This window comes from Bactrocera latifrons, unplaced genomic scaffold (genome assembly GCF_001853355.1).
Source record: "Bactrocera latifrons isolate USDA-ARS-PBARC rearing strain unplaced genomic scaffold, ASM185335v1 scaffold_99, whole genome shotgun sequence".
Taxonomy (NCBI): Eukaryota; Metazoa; Arthropoda; class Insecta; order Diptera; family Tephritidae; genus Bactrocera; species Bactrocera latifrons.
The window spans coordinates 834,027-858,742 of NW_017537700.1; the positions used below are offsets into that span (position 1 = coordinate 834,027).

At 34.7% G+C, this 24,716-nt stretch overlaps 2 protein-coding genes across 11 annotated transcripts in view; one reads left to right on the forward strand and one right to left on the reverse strand.

Moving 5' to 3' along the window:
• The first annotated feature begins 888 nt into the window (after positions 1-888).
• LOC108978034 (glutathione S-transferase 1) lies at positions 889-7,473 on the forward strand. The gene is made up of 6 exons (XM_018948116.1): positions 889-983; positions 1,044-1,092; positions 1,167-1,228; positions 5,080-5,221; positions 6,971-7,167; positions 7,247-7,473. The coding sequence occupies exons 1-6, from the start codon at positions 889-891 to the stop codon at positions 7,401-7,403; spliced, it is 702 nt and encodes a 233-aa protein (XP_018803661.1). The 3' UTR covers positions 7,404-7,473.
• Positions 7,474-12,291: 4,818 nt separating this feature from the next.
• The window catches only part of LOC108978020, a 31,494-nt gene continuing 19,069 nt past the window's right edge, over positions 12,292-24,716 (reverse strand). For 4 of the 10 annotated variants that reach the window (XM_018948089.1, XM_018948087.1, XM_018948084.1 and 1 more), the window contains 4 exons: positions 20,552-20,584; positions 19,671-20,243; positions 15,298-16,278; positions 12,292-13,800 (listed from right to left, as the gene is read on the reverse strand). In XM_018948089.1, the coding sequence (XP_018803634.1) occupies positions 13,147-13,800; positions 15,298-16,278; positions 19,671-20,243; positions 20,552-20,584 (2,241 nt within the window). In that variant the 3' untranslated portion in view covers positions 12,292-13,146. Of the gene's footprint in view, positions 13,801-15,297; positions 16,279-19,670; positions 20,244-20,536; positions 20,585-24,716 lie in introns of all 10 variants that reach the window. The other 6 variants (XM_018948086.1, XM_018948082.1, XM_018948083.1 and 3 more) reach the window with 3 other exon arrangements.

The window sequence follows — 24,716 nt, forward strand, 5'->3', positions numbered from 1 at the left end:
ATGCCGATGCCACGCGCGTTGGTGAATTTTATATACAGATTTACATGCAACTCCGGCATGTATTCTTTATTGATGGTTAAACAGACATCCGCAATTCATTTCGACTCATCTATTTTTAACAATTTTGGATGTCACAAACAACTATTAAGCGAAAAATATATTATATTAAAAGTATAACCAAGATCAAAAGGAATTTAAGATTAGACGGTCTTACAAATTGAAACTGAAATTGATATTAAAGCGTATGAAAAATTTCAATAGTTATGGAGAGGCCAATTCAATTTAACGTCGAATTGATTGATTTGTCTTTGTGGTGAGTTTAGGTTGTATACACTTTGTACAGATCTGTCTCATATTGATATTTTTATAGCGTCATCTATCTCACCCAAGTCCATTGGCTGCAATTAATCGCTCTAAATTTATATTATTAATTTATTTTTCTTTTCCAAAAAGTGACTCCAATATTTCTATATAAAATATAATTTTATAGTATATTACTTCTGAGTTTTTAAATTAACGGTTACGATTTTACGTGTGAGTCAGAATAGCGTAAGCACTACAGTGGTTAACAAACTGTTTTAAAAATTAAATCACACAGTTTGCACAAATACATGTATGTTTTATACATAATTAGAACATTTATGTATATGTAGGTGTGTATATAGTACATTTGATTTCATATGTGCGTGTTGTTATTTTGCTGCATCATGTTTTCGACTTATTTTTGTAACCACAACAACAACATTAAGGGCGCAAGCAGCTGTTTACTATTTGGTCAGCTATTCTTGTTAGTCCGCGAGTGGAATTGATATAAATAAAGACAAACATTTCGATTTCATTAAATTCTAGAAAGTGTTCGAAAGCAAAGCAAACCAAAACAAGTGCGTGATGTCCAAGCCAAAATTGTATTATTCTCTATTTAGCCCACCAGCACGGGCTTGTATGCTAACCGCTGAGTTAATTGGACTCGATTTGGAATTAATGTGAGTTTTACATTAAATTAATATATGTGTATTGGCTATTTAACAATTTGTTATTGACAGGTTAGTGAATATGGCGGCGAAACAGCATCTCACACCGGAATTTCTGGCGGTGAGTGGCTGCCATGATTGCCATGGTTTACTGTAAATTTCTTGTGTATTAATTCCTTATATGCCATTTTTTAGCTAAATCCGCAGCATCAAATACCTGTGTTCGTGGAAGAGGACAATGAGGTGTTCATAGACAGGTAATGAAGGAAATTTGGAAAATTTTGTGTATATATGAACATATGTACATATATATGTACGTTTTCTCTTACATAAGCATACATTTGTATGTTGTTTACATATGTATGTATGTACATATGTACGTGACATAGGTGCATATAATATAAAGTGAAATATTGTTAGCTGCGATGCGCTCAGCTGGATAGATTTCGGTTTATTATACTCTCGCAACAAAGTTACTAAAGAGAGTATTATAGTTTTGTTCACATAACGGTTGTTTGTAACTCCTAAAACTAAAAGAGTTAGATATAGGGTTATATATACCAAAGTGATCAGGGTGACGAGTAGAGTTTAAATCCGGATGTCTGTCTGTCCGTCCGTCCGTCTGTCCGTCTGTCCGTCCGTCCGTGCAAGCTGCAACTTGAGTAAAAATTGAGATACCATGATGAAACTTGGTACACGTATTTCATGGCTCCATAAGAAGGTTAAGTTCGAAGATGGGCAAATCGGCCCACTGCCACGCCCACAAAATGGCGGAAACCGAAAACCTATAAAGTGTCATAACTAAGCCATAAATAAAGATATTAAAATGAAATTTGGCACAAAGGATCGCATTAGGGAGGGGCATATTTGGGCATAATTTTTTTGGAAAAATTGGCGTGGCCCCGCCACTTTTTTGTACATATCTCGAAAACTACTATAGCTATGTCAACCAAACTGTATAGAGTCGTTTCTTTTAGGCATTTCCATATACAGTTCAAAAATGGAAGAAGTCGGACAATAACCACGCCCACCTCCCATACAAAGGTTATGTTGAAAATCACTAAAAGTGCGTTAACCGACTAACATGAAACGTCAGAAACACTAAATTCTACGGAAGAAATGTCAGAAGGAAGCTGCATCCAGTTTTTTTTTTTAAATTGAAAATGGGCGTGGCGTCGCCCACTTATGGACCAAAAACCATATCTCAGGAAGTACTCAACCGATTTCAATGAAATTCGGTATATAATATTTTCTTAACACCGTGATGACATGTACCAAATATGGGTGAAATCGGTTCACAACCACGCCTGAAATCTCGATTATCACTTTATCATGCGAGAGTATAAAATGTTCGGTGACACCCGAACTTAGCCCTTCCTTACTTGATTTTTGCAAAGTTTCGGTACTACGCTAAAAGCCAGGAAACAAAAAACAAAGCGGAATTTCCAAAACTGTTTCAAAAACAATTTATATATTTTAATTTATATATGTATGTCAATGCCTGGTTGAAAAGTTAATGTACATACATATTTACTACTATGAGCAAAAAATAATAAGATTTTGTTCATAATTTTAAAATTCTTAATTTATTCTTCAACATCTATGTCGTTATACTCAAAGTAATCCCCCTTGGCTGTAATACATTTGTGCCAATCCAGTTAATAACGTCAAATTACGGAATAGCCTTCAATACGCGTAGCGATTCACGGAGTTATATCAGGCGAATACAGTGGTTGCGGCACGATATGGGCTGAAAAGTTGGCGAAAAACTTACGAAGAATTAATGCAGTATGCGACGGTGCTTGTGCTTGCGGTGCATAAACCGAGAATTGGCGGCTTATAATACCAGCCTCTTTTTTTTACGAATTTTAAGCGACGCGTATAAATGTAGTATTCCTTGTTGACAGTTTGGCCGGTCGGAAGGAATTCGGACTGCACCACACCTCGATATTCGAAGAAAACTGTCAACGTAACCTTGATTTTTGACCTCTTCTGACATGGGTTTTTTCAGCTTCGGCTTACATTTGTCACGTTAACGTGTCGCCGTTTTTCGAAAAAATTGTGTGATTTTGGAACCTACCGTGCCTTCACATTTCTTAGGCCCAAATGATGTTTTGGAATGGTGTTCACCGATCCTTTCGATATTTCAACGATGCTAGTAAGATATGTGACTGTTAATCATCGACTTTCAAGCACCAATTCCTTTGCTTTATTAACGGATCATCAGTTGATGTTGGTGGCCGTCCTGGACGTGGTTCTCGACCCTCTTTGAATAATTTGTACCAATGAAAAACACCTTCTCACGACAAACAATTATCACCGTAGGCATTTTCTAACATTCTAAACGTTTCTACACCAGAAATTTGATCCCGCACTTCAAATTTAATGGAATTTCTTTGGTAAATTATTTTTCTAATGAAAAAAATCGCTTAAAGCACTTTATGCACTTCAGAAAGACAAGCATATACTAAACCCTAATGATTATTTTGATGTAACATTTGGCACAGATGTCACTGACCAACTTAGAAAGAGTAAGTTTCGAGAGAAATATAAAAAAATCTTACTATTTTTTGCCTACAGCGGTATCTATAATATATATACATATGTACATCAACATATTTACTTATGACTATTTAAATTGCAAATCAATATTATTTATATAGCTTGTTGGCATTATGCATTATGCCGTTTAAAAAACAAAACTTTTTGCAAAGAAATTTAAAAAGTATGTTAATTCGTGAAGTAACGATTTCTAAACGTTGTTCGGGCGTACGTTTTTTCATGATGCAATGCCAAACAAGGCTATTGAAAAAAGTACCTCTACTTAGATCACCCGTTAAATATGAATTTCGACACTTTTTTTTAACTGACAAATTTGCTAAAGACTCGACCTTTGAGATTGTAAATAGAATGTTTTTAAAATACTTACAATTAATTGAAAATAGTAGCATACATTTAGAGTTCACAACCCGTATACTTCTTACATAAAATGAAAAATTAAAGACGTCATCAGATATTTTAAGCAAAGAGCTGTCATATTGAATTATTCTCGAAATTAAATGATGATGATTATTATATTTTTTCCGTTCAAAAGTTGAAAATGATGTGTTCCTGTTTTTATTATACCCAGAACAAAGTATATTCAGCGGTCTTGTTGAAATTGATAGTTGTCGAAATCAGAATTGAAACCGATAAAAAAAGAACTTATCGGTGTCATGAAATTAGATATTTTTTGGTTTGATATTCGAAACAGAAGTTGTATCAGTTTTGCGTGTCATGAAAGCCAATTTTATCGATTTTGTTATCAGAAACAAATCAAGAAGATAGTCGCTGACAGACTTGAAATGTAAGTTTAAAAAATAGGAATTAATTTTTTTTGCTACGAACTAACTTATCTTTATTTCTATAGTGGAAATCATAAAAATAAAACACAAAATGCCATTATTAAGTTTTTGGAAATATTCAATTATTTTAGGAGAATTTACAAAACGTAATAACTATTATTTAGTATATAATAATATGTAATTCAAATCAATAAAGCAGGCATGGAAATACGTACAAACATACAAATAAATGCAAGCTCACATACGATTCCCGTGGTGCAGCAAGTTGAACAGAGTCGATTTACCTATGTATGTTCGTCTGTATATATGTGAACTACTACCTCAGTTTTTGAGATAATATCGATCTTAAAATTTGTACATAGTTTTTTCTTCATATGAGACTGCCCTTTGGTCGAAAACAGAGATATCAGGTTACTATTTCATATATAGACATACAAACTAATCGTACAAAATTAGGTTATCGTATGTAAACTTTATGCCTTTTCGAAATTAATTGTGACTTACTCTGACTTACGCACAACAATTGAAATATTAAACATGTCACTTGCCTTATCCGACGGCGCTTAGTAGCTTACCTATGTATATACTTTGTTTACATTTGTTCAGTAAAACGTGGGTTTTCGAAACTTTTTTATGTTATATTAATATGCATAGAACTCAACTTTCCAATTTTATTTAAATATACTTTAACTATACCGTAATGAATAATATTTTTTATTTATTTTCTTTACACACCTCTTTGTATATATAATATTACAACATAGCCATGCGATTATGGCTTACATGGTATCTAAATATCACAAAAACGATGATATGTATCCCAAGGATTTAAAGAAACGGGCGCGCGTCGATCATATGCTTCATTTTGAAAATGGCGTACTCTTTCAAGTAATCAAAGATATGGTGGTAAGTACCATATATTAATAAAAAGTCATATACTGGGTAATTAATAGTATTGCATACTTTTTTCGGGCACTTGGTAAATTCTATTTCATCATAACCTGTTGTCTGCCTTAATATACTTACGTTTTCAAGTGAACATATTAATGTAGAATTTCAAATTCCATTCAAAAATTGGAACTCTGATTTTCTTCTCTCTTTAGTTAGGTATCACAAACCATCTAAATCATACAATTTTCAGGCTAGATAGCAGAAAACTTTGAAATATGTGCACACTTACGATCCAATTCGTTTATTTGATTTACTTCTTCTTTATTGACGGGGATACCGCTTATGTGGTTATAGCCCCTTCCAATGTAACCAGGTCCTTTTTCATTTGGCCTTTCCAACGGAGTGGAGGTCTTCCTCTGGTTCCCCGGCGGATACTGCGTAAAATACTCTCAGACCTGGTTACTGAGACTTATAGAGTTTGGTCTTTGTTCGTCAAGAGTGGACTTTACTTCTCAATTGCCTATTCAGTCCGAAGTAGCCCCTGTTGGGAAAAGTAATTCTGCGTATGATTTCGAAGCTGACATTGTTTTTGGTGTTAATACAGAATCCAAGATAGACGAATTTATAAACGATTTCGAAGTTCTGACTGTCAATAGTGATGTGAGAGCCAAGTCGCAAGTGCGAAGACTATTTGTTTGATGACAGAAAATATTTCGTATTGCCCTCGTTCACTACCAGACCTATTTGCTTTGCTTTTTAATTCAGTTTGAAGAAAGCAGAACCAACGGCGCGGTAATGAGGCCAATGCAGCAGCTGTACGCTCTTAAAGAAGATTGTACCTGTTCGTTTAAGCTCTTCAGCTCGAATTATTTTCTCTAGGAGTATATTGAAGAAGTCGCACGATAGTGAGTCGCCATGTCTCAAGCCTCGTTTGGTATCGGATGGCTCGGAGAGATCCTTTCCAATCCTGACGGAGCTTTTGGTATTGCTCAACGTTAATTTACACATGCGTATTAGTTTTGCGGGGATACCAAATCCAGACATGGCGGCATAAAGACAGGTCCCATTCGTACTGTCAAAATCAGTTTTGAAATCGATGAAGCGTTGATGTGTGCTGATCCTTTTTTCTCGGGTCTTTTCCAAGATTTGGCGCATGGTGAATATCTGATTAGACTTTGATTTTTCAGCCCTAAAGCCACACTGATATGGTTTGTTGACGGTGGGCTTAAATCTACACAGCAATTTCGATTCAAAAACAAATTTTTACAAAAGAATTTTAGAATATAGAAGATCTTGCTCTGCAGTAAACAGTAGTACCAGTAAGGGGACAATCCGTCTCTCGGTTCCCAAAAAGAATACTGATTTCTAGCAACCTGAGAATAATAAGAGAGATATCTTATCTTATTGTTGGTTGTTAGCTGTGATAGTTCTGTTTACTTTACAGATAAACGATTTCGATTTTAAACACTTAAATACATGTGACCTGGTCTACGGAGAGGGGGCTTAGATGTCAAAAAATCAATTTTCACTTTTTAGTTGATTCGGATGGAAGATGAGATGCTTTTGTTTTTTAACAGCTGTTTCCCAGAAAACTGGTTTTCGCACGTTAGCTCCCTTTTCGTAAACCAGGTCACATATATATGTATATGTATTTCAAAATATTTCGCATATATATTACTCATATTATATACAAGTGTGTGTATCCAAGCACTTAACACAATATGTATATAATATTTACATGTATTTTATTATATTCATTTATAGCGTCGCAATATCTACGGGGGCGAAGGTGAATTCAACAAAACAAATCTAGACCTCTGCGACGATGCTTATTCTTTTCTGGAGGCTTTCCTTGGTAAAAGTAACTTCTTTGCTAACAGCGAAACACTCACCATTGCCGATGTCTGCATTAATACGACGCTAGTTTCGCTCGATATGCTCATACCAGTCAATAAGAATCGGTAAGTGAGACTCGCAATACAACGTAACGCACACATTTAGTCTCGTCTTTTATCACTTCAATTACTATTGTTCCCATAGATTCCCTCGACTTCAAGCTTGGATGGAGCGCATGAAAGTTTTGTTGCCTTCATATGAGGAGGTGAATATTAAAGGTGCGAAGGTGCTGTGCGAACGCATTAGAAATTGCATGCGAGAGAACAAAGTCAAAACGGAGACCAATATTGAATATGACTAGACATTTGTAATTTTGAAATTAATGTTATACCCCACTGGAATTTATTGTTCAACTCTTCTTCTAAGTTTATGTGGAAATTTTTATTACATTTTATTAATAAATTTTTATTTTTGTAGTTAAATACATATAGAAAGTAATGCAAAATTTATTTAAAAATGTATTGTGTTAAGGCAGACTTGCAAAACTAATTAATTTTTAGCGAAATTCAAATTTATTCTTCAACCCGGTTGCCAAGTGCTTCAAAATAGGTTCCGGCTATTTCTTTAAAATGAAGATTTCTTGAGTTCTGAGTACAGAAAAAAGTTACTGACATAGTTCCAGATAATACAAACAAACTCCAGAGTAATTTAAAGCAAATTTGCACCGTTTTCATTATTTTGAGTTGGAAAAGGCCTTCGATGCTAATTGTTTGTTGCGAGCAAGCATTTTTGATTGGCACAAATTATTCAAAGACAACATCAACTTATGATCAACACGTCAATAAAATAAAGAAATCGGTGCTTGAGAATCGACGATTAACAGTCAGATCTCTTACTGATATCGTTGGAATATCGGAAGAATAAATGAAAACCATTTTGAAAAATCATTCGTGCCTAAGAAAAGTGAAAGTACGATTGGTTCCAAAATCTCTCAATTTTTTCGAAATATATAGTCGCGTTAACGTCTGTGAAACAAGATGTCATGAAACGTATTATTACCGACGATAAGTCTTGGATCTATGCTTAAGACCCGGAAACAGACAACTAAAAATCGTAGCAAAGGTGAGCCGAAGCCAAACAAACCAAGTCAAAGCAGGTCAAAAATCAAGGTTATGTTGAGTTTTCTTTGATTATAGAGGCGTGGTATACTCCGAATTCCTTCCGATCAACTAAATTATCAAAAAGGAATAATATTCGAGTTTTTTTCGCCTGTTGCGCGAAGCTATTCGTAAAGAAGGCCGGAATTTTAGGGGGCGACAACTCTTGATTTTTGCACCTCCGCAATGCACCGTTGTTTACAACATTGATTCTTCGTGAGTTTCAACCAATATCGTGCCACAAACGCCGTATTCGCCTGCGAACTCAAAAGACAGCTTCGGGTAATCCCTTTTGAGTCAATTGAAGACATTAAACGTGAATCGCTACGCGCATTGAAGGCTATTCTGGAAATTGTGAAAATATTAGGTACTTTAAGGGGACGAAACAGATTTTGAAGAATAAATTAAGAATTTTAAAATTATGAACAAATCTTTTTATTTTTTGCTCATAGTAGTGTACGCGAACTAGTCCCTCAGGTTTTATAACATCGATCCAAAAAGTTGCACATTTTCGAAACCGACGATATCGGATCATCATTGCACATAGCTGCCATACAAAGTGATCGATCAAAATCAAGCACTTGTACGGAAACTTTTTTATTTGACATGATATGCCAAATTCCGGCGTGGATTATTTTATAAGGCAAGACCACAATACTTGAAGACATTTTGCAGATCGGATCACTATAGCATATAGCAGTCATACAAAGTCAACTATCAAAGGCAAGTTTTTATATGAAAAACTTATTTGACGAAATATCTTCACGAATTTTGACATGTATTATTTTCCAAAGCAACGCTAAGGTAACTGAAGAAATTCTCCAGATCGATCCACTATAGCATATGGTAGCCTTAAAAACTTAACAAAGAAAATTATGGCAAGTTCTTTCATGGAGACTGCTTCATTTGRTTCCCATTGCAGAACACAAAGCAAGTTCTATATAAAATATTTCAAGTGAAAGTTTCAAATTTTTTAATTGAATTTAATTTCTGCTCCCATATAATTCACAAAACGCATAAAATACCTAATTATCTGTTGTTTTATTAATTTATCTTAAATGAAAATATTTTAGTTAACACTATTTACATTAAATATATTTACAATAATTTCGAACAGCATATATTAGCTTCAAAACGCATATATGTACTTAAATTATGCAACTTATTAGTGATTTATGTTTAAAATTAAATTCAAACGCTGCTTAGTATTAAAATTCATTGAGTACACGGAATCTTTATGCACCATTAAAAGCTCATGAGTAGCTAAGTTTATATATTTCACATCTACATTACTTGTAGTATGTAGTGGTTGCGCTGCTAAAACTCTGCACACACACGCCTAAATATCTAAATCCTCTCCAATGCACAAAGGGTGTTTTTTGCACTTTTTATGTAGCACAAACATTGCATTTATAGGCTTCAATATCAGGTATATATAATATTTGTATGTATGTATTTTGCCTTTAAAAATACTACAATTTTCTAATTCTTTTGTTTTTGTTTTCTTGAAATCGTTTTTCAATATGTCTTTTCTTTATAGTCTTTTCAAGTATTTTGTTCACATTTTTTTTTTTTTTTTTTTTTTTTTTTTTTTTTAATTTTTTTTTTTACAACAGATTACAGCTTGGGCTTCGCTCGTTGTTTNAATATGTCTTTTCTTTATAGTCTTTTCAAGTATTTAGATAACGATTTTTTTTTTTTTTTTTTTTTTAATTTAAGACAAAATGCAATATTACAACAGATTACAGCTTGGGCTTCGCTCGTTGTTTAGTAAATGCATACATAATATATTTACAATTAAATACAGACTACAGATATTGATTATAAGTTTGAAATGGTTATGGAGACTTTCGTGTGATTAATGTGAAACTGCAAATCATGCGGTTCTTCTTTTAAATTTTCGAAGTTTTTTTTTGGATATTTTGTATATTTCATTTGTCTGTTATATTTTAGTTAGCAAGTCAGTTGTGTGATTTCTTTCGATTTTGCTTTATATGATATCCCAGTCCAAGTAAATGATTTCAATATTCGTCAAATAGTCAAGCATTTGAAGATAATTTGCAGAAAGAAAGAAAGGTGGCTGTGTTTAGGTGAGCTAATTTTTGAATTAAAAATTTTGTTTGATTTTGTGTTTAAACTTTGTATAAAGCAATAAAATTATATTCTCGAAAAGGCATATGAGAAGACTAATTACAAATGAAGATAGTGAAGCACATTAATGCGTTACTATTTGGTAAGTTTTTCGTGCTTTTATTATTGATGGAAATTTTATAACTACCTACGGTTTCACCTTTTTTTTTTTGTAGATTGTGTAAAAGTAAAAGGCTTCACCGAATCGGAGTGTGCTCACCAAATTCAAAAAAGCATCAAACTCGCCAAAAGTCCTTTCTTTAAGTCTCCTTGCTTGGAAAAAAACGAAAAGAGACTCAGCCACAAAATTAAAAGAAAACCATTCCTATTTATACATAAATACTTATTTTCATAACGAAATACATGTGTACATACATACATGTACTTTTATAAATAAAGCAAAATTAATGTGCAATTTTTCTATTCTACTGTTGACCTTGGCATAGAACAATTATCCGTTAACTTTGGCATCGAAGAAATCTTCGACCCTATGGAAAGCGGCGATCTGTTACTTTTCGTAGGACATCGCCGTGTTAATTTTCATCGGTCGGAGTAAGCAATACAATCATGCTGCATCGTTTACCTTGCTTGCTTAACAATGTCCACCATATCCAGCTGAGATTATTTCTAATATATCGTTAATGTTGAAAAAAATGTAGTTTTGAATTTTTTTGAATGAAATTTTTTTAGTTTTGGTAATTTAAAAAAAAAGAAATTTCAAATTTCGATTTGATCAATTTTGTCAGAAACGAAATGAAGGTGAGGTTTTTAATTTTATAAGAGATGAACATTTATTGGATAGGAAAGTACTTTTTTAGTTAGATTTATAACCATATTCAAAGCATATTGAATTGGAATACAAACATTTCTACTTGATATATATATTTTTTTTATTGGCTATTCACATGCAACTTTACTCGCTTTGTTTGACAATTTATACTTTAAGAACAAAGCAAAGAATGTCAAGTGTGTAAATGAACGCTTTACTTTACATTCTGGTGAGTATTGGTTGGCAAAKCGTAAAGGATGAGAGTCGCCCAATATTTTGCTTCGCTTTGCTGCGTTTCACTTCGATTGAAAATACTCATAAAAGAGCATACATCAACTTTTCTGTCAAAGCAAATTTCTGAAACAAAGCGAAGCAAAAGTTGTATGTGAATATGGAGTTAAGGTTAAAATTTACTAAAAGCCATAAAACATTATATGCTATTAAAATTCGCTGGATGGAAGTTGATAACTTTATAAGCCCATTCCCAAAAGTCCAATACATTGGAAGACTTGTCAATTCGGTTTTAAGGAAATCATAGAAGCCTTACCAGAAGTCTCTCAGTTAATTAATTACATAAACGATATTTAATTTGTTGCTGTTACAAGGACGAACAAAAAGTTCGAAAAAAACAATCGCACACAATTTAATTCCTAATTTAAGTTGGAAGTTAAGATGTAAAAGAATATTTTATGAGCGTTATAAAAATAATAATGCTTCGAAGGAAAAACCAACCTTAATAATTTATATTTTTTTACAATTTATAAATATGTAAATCAAGGAATAATGAATTCTAACTTGTTTATAGTAGTCAGCTAATCATGCAATGCAGATCAATTGAAAGTTAAGATACCAAATATTATACAGATTTTCAACAAAATTTTACATATATGTCACGATACTGTGCCTTAATTGACATTTTGAGCATGTATTTAAAAATATATATATCGAACTTATAACTGCTTATATGAGTATTTCTCGTCACCTAAAAAAGCAAAATAAGGTAACATCACTTTTAATAAATTTACAGGCGAAGGAAAACCCATATAATAGAAACCGCTCATATTGAAAAAAAAAAATTAAATTTTTATTATAAAATGGTTATATATCGTCACCTAAAATGCAAACCAACGTATCATCAACAAAATCGAAATTGAGTTTTTATTCCTGAAAAATTTATATTATTATATTATTGCTATGCATTTTATTTAACGATGTGTATATACATACATACATACACATATATCTATATGTTTAATGTTTATATTTGATTCTGTTACTAATGAGCATGTGGCTAGATATCGCATATTTTTTTTAGCAAAATCGAAAGAAATCGCATTGAAAAGTAGTCAATTAGGAGTTTTGTTGCTGTTGTAACAACATGAAAATCTGCTTAACTGGTTCAGCTAGAACTATAGATCGTTCCATTTTCGAAGACTCTACAATGTGAATTGCCTACTGCTGCATAATTCTACGTTATATACAACCTAAATAAGCATATTTATTAGTATTTCTTTTTTTCTAAAAAATTAATATTAGTCTCAAAATGTTTTATTCTGCGCTTTGCTCATTGGCTCATACAAATGTATATTATTTTCGTAATTTGTTGTTGTTTGCTATTGTGTTTTGCCAATCATCACAGCGCTTTTATATCTAAATACATACATACATATGTCTAATGCAAACGCACATTTACAGTTATTACAAAATATATATCGTTTTATGCATATGTAAATTTATGTACATATGTATATGCACACCACTAATATTACAAAATAATCTATTTATGCGCTTGGCATTTCCATTTTCGACAACACTGCAGACATACATACACTATTTAAATATACAATATATATAATTACACTAATGTGATCCCACATCAATATCTTATAAAGCAATAAACTGGTATGTACACGAATGCATAGTTTTGTTGTTGTTTTTGTTTTTTTACATTTAAATTTACAGTAATTATTAAATATAGTAGAAACATACTTTAACTGCTAACATATACCACGAACAAAGAGCTCGCAACTTCGTCGCCATACGACAGCTCAATCGAATGTGGTCCAATTGTGCATGCCACCGCCGGCGAGGGCAGCCGTGTTGGCGCCGCCACTATTGCTGCTGCTGCTCTTTACATTTGCCGCCATAGTTGTTGCTGTTGTTGTTAGTGTGTGTGGTGCGGTCGTCAATGTGAACTGATCCAGGCCATACTTGCGCAACAGTTCAAAGTCCTCGTCTGGTGCTGGCATAGGTGGCGGTTTGCTGGTAGGCAAAGGTGGTGGCTTCATTGTGGGCGCCTTCAATTGAGCCGAGGTCAGAGCACGTGTTTGCGGTTGTGCGCGCATGTGTGGCGATCGTAGATGTTGTGGCGTGTGATACGAATATAACGGATTGCTTACGGTGCTAGCGGTAGTGTTGGCCAAGATGTTAGTTTTGTTATTGGTATTAGCTGGCAATGTGGTGGACTTTAAGCCATTCGTTTTGGCATTATTCACCGTTACATTGCCATTGCGCAGCGGCAGCGGGCGTGCATTCTGATTTAGAGGATCGAAATCTTCCAAATCGAAACTGGTGTTGTTGCTGTCGTCCAGTGATATCAGATCGTTCATGGTATCCTCTTGCGACGAGGTTGACGAGGCTGCAGCTGATTTGAGTGAATATTCGGGCACTGGCAAATGTTGTGGCTGAAGTGAGCGCAGCGACTGCGGGGTGATAGAACAAATGTTAATTATATTTGAGCTGTACACTTGATATTCCAAGTGGAAGAGAGTAAATAGCGGTGTTTAACAGTTTTTATACACAGGCAAAAAAGCGCAATTAAGGTAAGAGTCTAGTTAGCAAGCAAATTTTAAATGTTCTTCGGTTTTTTTTTAAACAAGGAACAGTGTTAATGATAAGCGATAGACAATTACAGTTTGTTTTGAACTGCGTTTGTTTGTAAAAAAAAAAAATAATCAAACGGAAGTTAAAATTAAATAAACATTTCGTTTAAACCGAACTATAATACTTTTTTTTATTTATCAGAATCTATAGCAGTTATATTCTATAGTGTTTCGATCTGAACAATAAGTTCGGAGATTTTAGTGATGCCTTGGGGATTTTAGTAATATTATATAATATCAATGAAACTGAGAGACTCGATCGCGTATATACAGACAGACAGAGGGACAGACAGGCAAAGGTACAGACGGACATAGTTAAATCGACTCAGTTCGTCACACTGATTAGTCGTCTTAAAATCGATTTGTTGCTGTTGACTCCTAGGAAAAGAGAGTTTGTTTGCAGCAACTGCTTAAGTCGGTAAACCGTAGTAGAGCGTTGCGATTTTTACAATGGATATAAATATCAAATAAAGAATTTGTTTCAGTTTTTTTTTTCTAATCAAATTTCGTGTTCGGAATCGTTGCGAATGTTGGAAGAGGCTTACAGTGATTCTGCGTTATCAAAAACACAAACCTACAAGTGGTACAAAGCCTTCAAAGATGGTCGATAGATCGTTGAAGTCATGCCTCGTTCTGGGCGACCTCTTCAACTGATGAAAATATTAAAAAAAAAGTGAAGGATATGGTGCCTAAAAATCGTAAGGTAAGTGTTAGAGAGATGGCAATAGCCCGTTCAAATGATTTTGGTGCATATTTTCTGTATGAAATGCGTTCTTGCTCGACTCGTCCCAATTAAGCAGATTTTTCTTTTCAAAAATATTATTATGAGCAAAATTTCGAAAACGATTTGAAAAAATAACGGCATTAGGGTATATTATATTACTAGTAGGTTGATTATAACCTAAAATATATTGCACTAAGTAAATAAAACTGCTCGCAATTCGAAACAAATACAACAAAATTGAACTTTAACACAAATGAGTGATACTCAAGCATTGGAATTAATGATTTATCACATATTATATAGTAAAAGAGTATGTGGTTAAAATGTTAAGAAAATTAAAAGAATAAGCATAGTAGATTTAAATGGCAGTAAGTGGAGAGGGGAAATGGGAGGCAGGAAAAGACATGTTATGTAATCCAAAAACCCGGTAGTTAGATGGAGATGAACGCAGTTAATATCTGAAAGCGGCATATCGCACTGCACTGCAGGGCCACACTACAACACTTGAATACATTTGAAGGTACGGTACAAATGCAGGTTGGTAGCATAGGCGGACAATTATTTGTTGATTACTGGGGCATGCCCCGCGGTACCTCTTTTTTCTGTCGTGGAGCCGGCACTGGTGTAGTCTCAGTCGATGCCGTCGTCGCCGCCGCTGTTGTCGTACGCGTTGAGTGATCGTCACATGAGCGCGCCTGATGAAAGAACGATGACGATGCAGCCGACACAAATGAGCCGCCACTTGAGTCGAACGATGACGATGACACCGAAGCATTGGAGGCAGTCGAAGACGACGAATGGCGCAGCGCATCGTGTTGCAATACAGTGCGGTCCGTATAGTCTTGCCAGCAATTGTGCTCCAAGCGTTGCAAGCCCGCGTGCACGGCGGCAGCGGCCATGGCGATCGCATTACTCCCGCACCCACCCGTAATTATGCTACCGCCCGACGGTGCCAGCGCCGGTGTCGCACGTGTCAAATTGAAGGCGTTCTCCGCGCCAGAACCATCATTGTCGCCGGTGCCTTGACGTCGCGGTGGTATGGGTGGCGATTGCATGTCTGGTGGATTGTCGTAAATGGAATCGGTTGTCACGATTTTGTTGGGTGTCGATGTGCGCGTTGCGGTCTGTGGCATTGCCGCTGCTGCGACATGCAACGACGTCTTCTCTTCGTCTTTTGCTGATGGCTGGGGCACCGGCGGTGGTTTCGTGTCGACATATGGATGTAATGTGAGCGCGGTTAGTTGGCGTCGCACATGCGGATGATTATAGTATGATACCGTTGCGTTGGCAGTTGTGCCCAGAGTTGGGCCGGCGCTTAAGGTTTGCAGCAGATGTGCGGCTGGTGGCGGTGGGCGCGCTGGTGGTGGACCACCGGTGCGTGTGGCTGTGAGCCTTTGATGGTATTGATATTGTTGTTGCTGTTGCTGTTGTTGATTTTGCGCTCGCTGGTGGTCATGCTGATGGTTGTTGCTCGTTAACTGACTGTGCTGATAATGATGGTTGTGTTGATGATTGTAGTGATGCTGTGGATGAGTTTGGTGAGTGGTTGAGTCTAGACTGATGCTGGGCTTAAGCTATTAACTCGTATTTATGTTTTTGTTTTTGGAAGCCAAAATATTTGTTTTTTTTTTTTTTTGTTTTTTTTGTACATTTGTTGGTTGATGATGAGCATTTGTGGTGTCATTGATTATTCAAAACATAGCACAGCAACAAATATTGGTGGTTGTGGTGGTGGTAGTAGGGAGATGTGTTGTCGATAGTGGTTTAATGGCAAATTGCCGTTGCGATTGCGTTTTAATTTTGTTTGTTTGCAGGGTTGATTTTATGAGCAAAACAACAACAACATAGAGCATGTGCAACAGAAATGCATGTACATAATAAAAAATGTAAAGAAAAAAGAACAAAACAAAACCGATAAGAACGCAATGTAACGAGAACAATGAACTTACAAAAGCACACACACACGCATATTAACGCACATACATAAATAAATATATTCTAATTTAACAAATATTTATATACATATAATATGAAGCTACATTCATATACTTATATAGTTATATATTATATATTGTGTATACATAACAACAATGCAGACATTTAACAATTGCATTCAAACTCAGAACGTCAGGCAGGCGTGCGGGAGAGCTTTCAGTGGGATCTAGTTACAGTTACGTTTGTAACAACAAAAGCGTTATATGTATGTATTATACATTCTTCCATAAGAATTTACTACGTGCATATTCGTATATTATATGGCTAGTAATGAGTGCATATTTTTTTGCTTAAGGGGTTAGATTGTAAAAAATATAATTTTTTTGGCTTAAAATACACTCAGAAATCCTAAAAATATTGGTTGGCAGAAATGTGATAAAATAGTGTCGATATTAAATTTTCTGCATTGTCGAAACGTTCAGGTCAGTAAATTTCAAAAGGTAAAACTTTAAGGTGTTATACACAAAAAATTTCATATCGTTCCGGTAAATATTCTCGAAGTTACACGCACATTTGTAAAGCCGTTTAAGAGTGCTTGGAAGTACAAGGCCAACCGCAAAAACCGGTAACAACAGGACTCGAAAACGGCTGAACAGTTTAACAAATTTTAACACGGACTTCTTAAATATATTTTTTGGTAGTTAATCGAAAATTTTTTCTCACCAATATATATTTTTTATAAACAATTAAGGCTGAAATTTTCATCAAAAAAACGGTTTTTTTAGAAACCTCCATTTTGTCAAAAAATTTGCTTACTCCTTCCGTTAATTACTAGATTTAACATTACTTTAACGAAATGTTTTTTTTTTTTTTAATTTCAGAGGATCTCCCGGAGATCAGCTGCAGTTCCTTTCCTATTAAATATTGTTACCAATACTAAGTAGTAAAATACAAATAAAAGATACCAAAATATGAGTAAAAATTTTTGGATCAATAAAAATAAGTTTTTTCAGAAACAATTCTGGAAAATTCGCTTTTTTCCGTACTTGGAATTGTATATATGTGACTCTTTAAATGCATAAGATCAACCTCTCTCTATACCACCGACGCTCGTCGCCTTTACAAAAATGTGATACGGCCAGATTATCCTAGTAAACGTCATTTTGTTTCAAAATGTTAATATAAATGATAATTGTTAATATAACTATCTTTATACACTACCAGAATAAAATGTCAAAATTAGGCTGTTTTTGAGGGTTCCACGTAGGATGCTTTTCAATTTCCGTGAATTGCCAACTCTAGTGTTGCAATCTGGAAACTCACAACTTTATATTAAATTTTTACATTTTCGGAAGGTTTTATATACGAGCGCTATTTGTGTAGTTTACAGTAACTTAAATATTCGTCTCCGTTAAAAAATGAAATTGAATCGAAAACATTGTCGCGCGATTATTTTTTACAACATTCGACGTATATTATCTTAGAAACAGTGCATCGAAGAACCTAATTTAATTTTTACCGATGAAACTCCATCGAGGACCAGTGTTTATCGATGGTATGATGAATCTAATCTAGGTTGTAGATTACTCTAAGACGAATTTCGTGTAGGGCGTCCAAAATGAGTGGTTGTTACGGAAACTATTGAAGTTGTGCATAAACTGATATTACAAGATCGTCCTGAGATCTATCGTGAGTTTGAGACAGCTATACGACCATACTTTCAACATTGGATGAACATTTCATTACGGTGGATGCCACATAATTTGTCAATCGCTCAAAAATGGCGCGTGTAGATTGGTGGTGAGAAATATTTAAAAAATACGAAAGCAGTGCTTCGAAACACTTTTTTGACATTGTGCTAGGTAATAAAGGTTTTTGATGTGTCACCCACCGTGCAGTCCTGACTTGGCACCGAATAACTTCCTTTTACTTCCGTATGAAAAAATTAAACTAAGTGATTAACGGTTGTCGACACCTGAAGAAGTGGTAGCTGCATTCAGAACGCACGTTTTGGTTGGTTGGTTCAAACACATGCAAAAGTTTATAGATCTTCGATGATTCAAACTTGTTTTTGTTCTCTAATATCTAAGGCTTCATAACTGTCTCTTATACACATCTAGATGTGTATAAGAGACAGCACCTGAAGAGGTGGTAGCTGCATTCAGAACGCACGTTTTGGTTGGTTGGTTCAAACACATGCAAAAGTTTATAGATCTTCGATGATTCAAACTTGTTTTTGTTCTCTAATATCTAATGCTTCTAATATCTAATTTAATAATAGTTTTCTTTTAGCGTATTGTAGATGTGTGAGAAGTCGTCACATGCTTTTGTTTATAGAAAAGAGGATGAGTAGAGTGCTTTGGGTTACGAGTTTTTCCTCAAAATAAAATATTTTAATTTTCCATTTTTCGATAGAATATTGGCGTTTCAATGGATCCCATACGCAAACAAGATTGTTAGAAATTCTACAGGAGTCTATTAGATCTATAAATGATTTAAAAACTCACTGATTCATCGAACATACATTATTTATTTATTGTAGAAGCCTTATATTACATATAGTTATACATACATATATTTGCATGCGAAGCTGTGCATCAATCCATATAAAACAAAGAGTGTGGAAATTCGTATTAGTCGTTCTCGTGCTGAATGTGCACTGGCGTTTTTCAGGTGATCCTGAACAAACGCCTTAGAAGAATAAATTAGTGCTTAAGTAAATATTCTAAAAATATTTTGTACCTATTGAAAGCTCGAAATATAGAACAATATATTAACTCTTATCCCGATTTGAACCTTTTTAAAGATCTTTTTTAACAAAATCTGCAAGAAGTCCATTTAAAGCTGAGAGAACTAAATATATTGACACCACCTGCCTGACGCACACACACGCATACATAAACGTCAAAACAAACACGTAACACACTAACAATATAGATTCGACACTCACAAATGCAACATTTAATTATTTGCAGTAAATAAACGAAAAACATTGATAAACAATGATAATATTCTTGTAGGAACTACTCACGCTGCGATCCACGAGTGGTGGCTTAAACAATGGATGATTTTGCAGTTCTTGCGACAAATTCATCTCCGACGAACAGAGCGAGCTTGCCGGGCTAATAGTAGGAGACGGAGCCAAATGAGCAGCAAGATGAGCAGTGCCATGCGTAACGCCCGCAAAACCGTTCGACTGTATGTGCGCACTCGAGCTGGACATCGCCAGAGGCGGGGCACGTCGCACAAACTGGCTGGAGCCATTCAAATCCTCTGGACAGGCGTATTGAAACGAGGCCGCCGTCGCCTGATTGCCACCCGTCACACTGACGGCAGTCGTACGCTTATTGCTGAAGATCGGCGAACTCGGCGCTGAGTGATGCCCACCAATAGATTTGGTTTTGCCGTAGCCGAAGCCTACACCAAACGCGCTGCCGCTGCTGCTGCCGCCGCCGATGCTATTACCGTCAATGCGATCGTGCTGCGAATTCGATGTGAGATGCGAACGGAAGTGTGTCTGCGAGCTGTTCGGTGGTGTGATGTCGCGTAATTTCGATTTGAAGTCTTTGTAGGCGCTCTTGACACCGCGTGAGCCCTCCTTGACCTGCGCAGAAGAGTAAAGGGACGAGAAAAAGTTGTGGTGGGGTCAATTAGCTATTATTAGAGCGATGGAGGTTAAGTAATATGGTTTAAAATTTATTACAAGCATACTTTTGGGCGTAAGGTAAGCGATGTTAGTGTTTACGGGATTTTAGTTACAACAAAACAAACAAAAATTAACATAACGAATAGCAAATGTTAATTTGTAAATATTATATAATACAGTCAACACTGTTATATAAAGTACATTATTTAAAGTAAATAATTAATTAACTAGCTACTTATACATATACGTACATATATGCCACTCACCGATTTGACAGCAGACTTTACGGCTGGATTTGTCTGCGTTTCAACGTAAAGATGCGCATACGGTGAGGAAACAAGCCGAAAGAAATTTTCACAATGCGTTAATAGTGATGTTGTTTAAAAAAAGAATTTGCAATAAGCATTATTTCAAAACAAATGCATTTTTTATTTTATTTTTTATTATTTAATTGAATGCAGAAATGAACGTCGAAGCGCAGCAACGTATTCGCCAGTCGTCGTCAGAGTGTTGTGACAGTTGTGACAGCGAGTAGCCGTGTGGTAGAGCATTGGCAGTGGCAGTAGCGGTTGATGATTGGCGTGTGGTAGCGATAAACAATTTAAAAATTTGAGTTTTGCGATTTTAATTATGATAGCAAATTTGTTTGGGGACAATGCGCGTTCAAAATAATCGACGATTTTAATATGAAAAATACGAAAAAAAAGAAAAGAGAGAGATACAAGTAATGTTACTGCTAGTAGAACTATGTTTGCGTGTATTGATTTGATTGTATGCTTGTATGTACAGAATTTTTTTTCAAAGCGGATTTAAGTTTTAGCTGCAATAATATAGATGAATTATATATATTTGGAGAGCACATACAATATATGTGTATATATGAATGTATGAATGAGTGTACAACTGTATCAATGGATGTGTATAATGTTAATGGATATTGCTTCTATCGGTATAAATAGCTGGTATTAATATGGATGCTTAAACATTTTTTCGGTTGAAAACGTATTTTTTAGTGCCATTGTTTTATTTATGAAAATTATTATTTTTTGGCGTATTATTGAAGTCATTACAAGCCATATCCCATTAAAAAAAAAAAAGTGCTGTAATTATTATTCTTATAATAATGCTTTCGAAGGTCAGGGCCATATATGGGTTAATTTTTAATATACTACTAAATATTCCAATACACAAATACAAGTTTTAATCATCAATACCAATTATTTACTAAAAACTTAGTTATATGCATTAAAAAAAATTTATTACGAATATTTTGTTGCACTACAAATACGAGATTTAAAGAAACAACAGTGTTTATGTCCATTTTTATGCGCCATTCCCATTTTTAAGGGGTTAGATCAGTTTACGGGTTTCAAAAATATTAAATTTTTTTATTGTCCTATTAAATTCTACAACACCTCTAGAATATTGTCCTAAATGTTTAAGTTGATCTGAGTAATAGTTTCGAAGATACAGATTTAAGAAATTATGCGCTCGAGGCTAGCTAGACTAAGTGCGCCGTCTTTAAACGCGTTTTTATCGAAACTGTGTTTTTGAAGGCGGTTGGCAAGATTTCTCGAAAACTACTTAATCCATATTCGAGAAATTTTGCACGAAGGATTTTTTCATTACAACTACTAGAATTAAAAAATGCCGCGAAACTTTCATTTTTTTGTAAAAATGTCTGCCAAAAATCCAATTTTAAGTTTTTTTCCCTTCGTCCACGTTCTAAGTTAAGGTTTGAACTAAAGCATGTATTTTTTCACTTTAGATGATACTGTAAGGAGTTATCCTGCCAACGCGGGCGCGTCTTTTTTCCGAGGGATCACCGGAAATAACCGAGTTTAAAATATTTTTCCAAAACTTTCATAATTTTTTTGTTATTATTGTAAGTTTGTACCAACAATAAATTGTAATAAAATATTTCATTATTTATATGAGAAAAAATTGCTGAAAAAAGGTTTTTTGTTTATCCGAGGAAACATTTTAACCCATTAAGAGCAAACAGCGTTTACAGAAATTTTTATGCGCCCAATCCATTTTTAACAATTATGAAAATTAAAATGGCACTAACAATAAGTAGTGTGGCAGAAATTTGCTGACGAAAAATATCACATTAGGGTGGCAGGTATGCCGATTTCATTCGATAAAGCTAGCACGAAATTTTGAAAAACCGCGAACTTTAAATAGATTTATGCTTCTATCATCAAACGAGAAACTAAACTTTAACAATTACTCCAACATAAACCACAAAACTGTGAGGATATCACTTTCACATTGAAATATTTTGTTAAATCCGCTGATTTTCTCGAAGCTGCATTTTACAAATCGGGCGACTAATTGCTTGAAATTTTTACTGTAACTTCACAGAAACTTTAGTGCTGTTATTGCAACTTGTTTTTATAAACATGTTATCGAATATATTTTTGGAAAAAATTTAACCTCTTCTTACAAGTTCGCCATTTTGCGAAAAATAGTTTAAAACGAACGACAAACTACTGTGGGTAAAAAATAATAGAGAAGGGTTTTTGATAGGTGCAAATTATTAAAAGAAGGTCGAGAACGCGTTGATGACGAACCACGTCCAGGAAGGCTATCAACATCAACTGATGATCAACACGTCAATAAAATAAAGGAATTGGTGCTTAAGAACGACGATTAACAGTAAGAAGTCTTATTGGCATCGTTGGAATATTGGAATATTCGGAGAAATCATTTCGAAAGATCATTTGGCCCTAAGAAAAGTGAAAGACGATTGGTTCCAAACTCACTAAATTTTTTCGAAAAATAGGGAAACGTATTTTTACTGTAGATGAATGTTGGATATATGCTAACGACCCGGAAGCAGACGATCAATCGGCCCAATATCATGGCAAAGGTGAGCCGACGCCGACAAACCACATCAAAGAAGGTAAAAAATCAAAGTTACTTTGACAGTTTTCTTCGATTATCGAAGTGTGGTGCAATCCAAAATACTTCCAACCGGCCAAACTGTCAACAATGAATACTATTTAAGTGTTTTGCGTAGTTTGCGTGAAGCTCTTCGCAAAAATAGGCCGGAATTATTGGACGACAACTATTGGTTTTTGCACCACGATAATGCACCGTCGCATACCGCATTTTTTCTTCGTGAATTTTCGCCAAATTTTCAACCTATATCGTACGCAACCACTGTATTTACCTGATTAAGCTTCGTGTATCTTCTGTTCTCCGAAAATTTACTTTAACAACTGTTTCGAAGATTTGAAGTATATTGGGGCCAAGGCAGATTACTTTGAGGGGGACACATAGATTTTGAATAATAAATTATAAATTTAAAATTATAAACAAAGGCTTACTATTTTTTGCTTATAGTAGTACGTACTTTACCAGCGAGTCTTATGCGTAATAATATTCCGAATCTTGTTTTGTTTTTGAAAACACGAATTTGTGGAATCATCTTCGCCTCTTGAGACCCTCATAAAAAGGTGCGTCCTAAGATTCGTCCAATAGTCGCCAATTTGTGGCCAAATGTCAGTATCATTTTTTATTAGGCAGGTAGTTAGAATGGTAAGTCAGCGGGACTGAAATCCCCTCTCTATAGTTTTTTCTCTCTGAAACATCACGTGCTGCTTTCGCTAGTTCATCTGTTTCATAGTTAAAAAATTCGAACAGCTGAACTTGCTGGCAGTTCCTTACAGGACAAGTCTTTTTTTTTTTTTTGTTTTTGTTTCTAAGTCACAATACATATTTGTTTTAGCTTAAAGGTATAAACACGAAGTACTTTTCCTTATTCTCAGTATAAAATTTCAAAGTAAAACTTAACTTCATGTGCAGTGTTTTCTTTTCCTGTTCTAACTTCCTTAAAGCAAAAAGGATACAGTTTTGTTCTGGTGACAGCTGGGTCTCCGAATATACTCTGCGACCCTTTATTTATTATATATATATTATTTATTATAAATATATAACCCACATACATGTAATATTTTTGCAACAATTTAAGCGAAGCTCAATGAGTCATGACCGAGCAATGTCTGCCAAGTGAAAATAATGAATTATGTTGTTGTCACTACAAAGAGACCGACCTTTCGCGATGTACCCGATTTCTATTAGAAGCATTCCGATCAAATGTATTTCTTCTTTGCCATCTTTAAAGCGTCGCCTTAAAAATTATCTATTTAATTTATGTCACTGTGTTAGTGTTTGCAAATAATGTTGAAATCTGAGGAAGTGAAAATTCATAAAATACCAAGCATATACCACATATGAATGTATGTATGTATGTCAGTATATATAATACATAACTACAACGAATTGTGTGGTATTTATCTTTATCAGTGCTTGGCAGTTAACGTGTTTAGTTAAGTGCTATAAGTAAGACTTTATCGTATTTTTGGTATGCCTTCGTTGTACAGTTCTTTATTGTTTTTTTTTTTTTAAATGCAGTGCTTTCTA

Bases quoted from the DNA above. Each gene is read 5' to 3' on its own strand.
- LOC108978034 (XM_018948116.1), top strand. From the start codon at position 889: ATGTCCAAGCCAAAATTGTATTATTCTCTATTTAGCCCACCAGCACGG. The intron at 984-1,043 runs GTGAGTTTTACA...TGTTATTGACAG, and splicing joins GGACTCGATTTGGAATTAAT to GTTAGTGAATATGGCGGCGA. The intron at 7,168-7,246 runs GTAAGTGAGACT...TTGTTCCCATAG, and splicing joins ATACCAGTCAATAAGAATCG to ATTCCCTCGACTTCAAGCTT.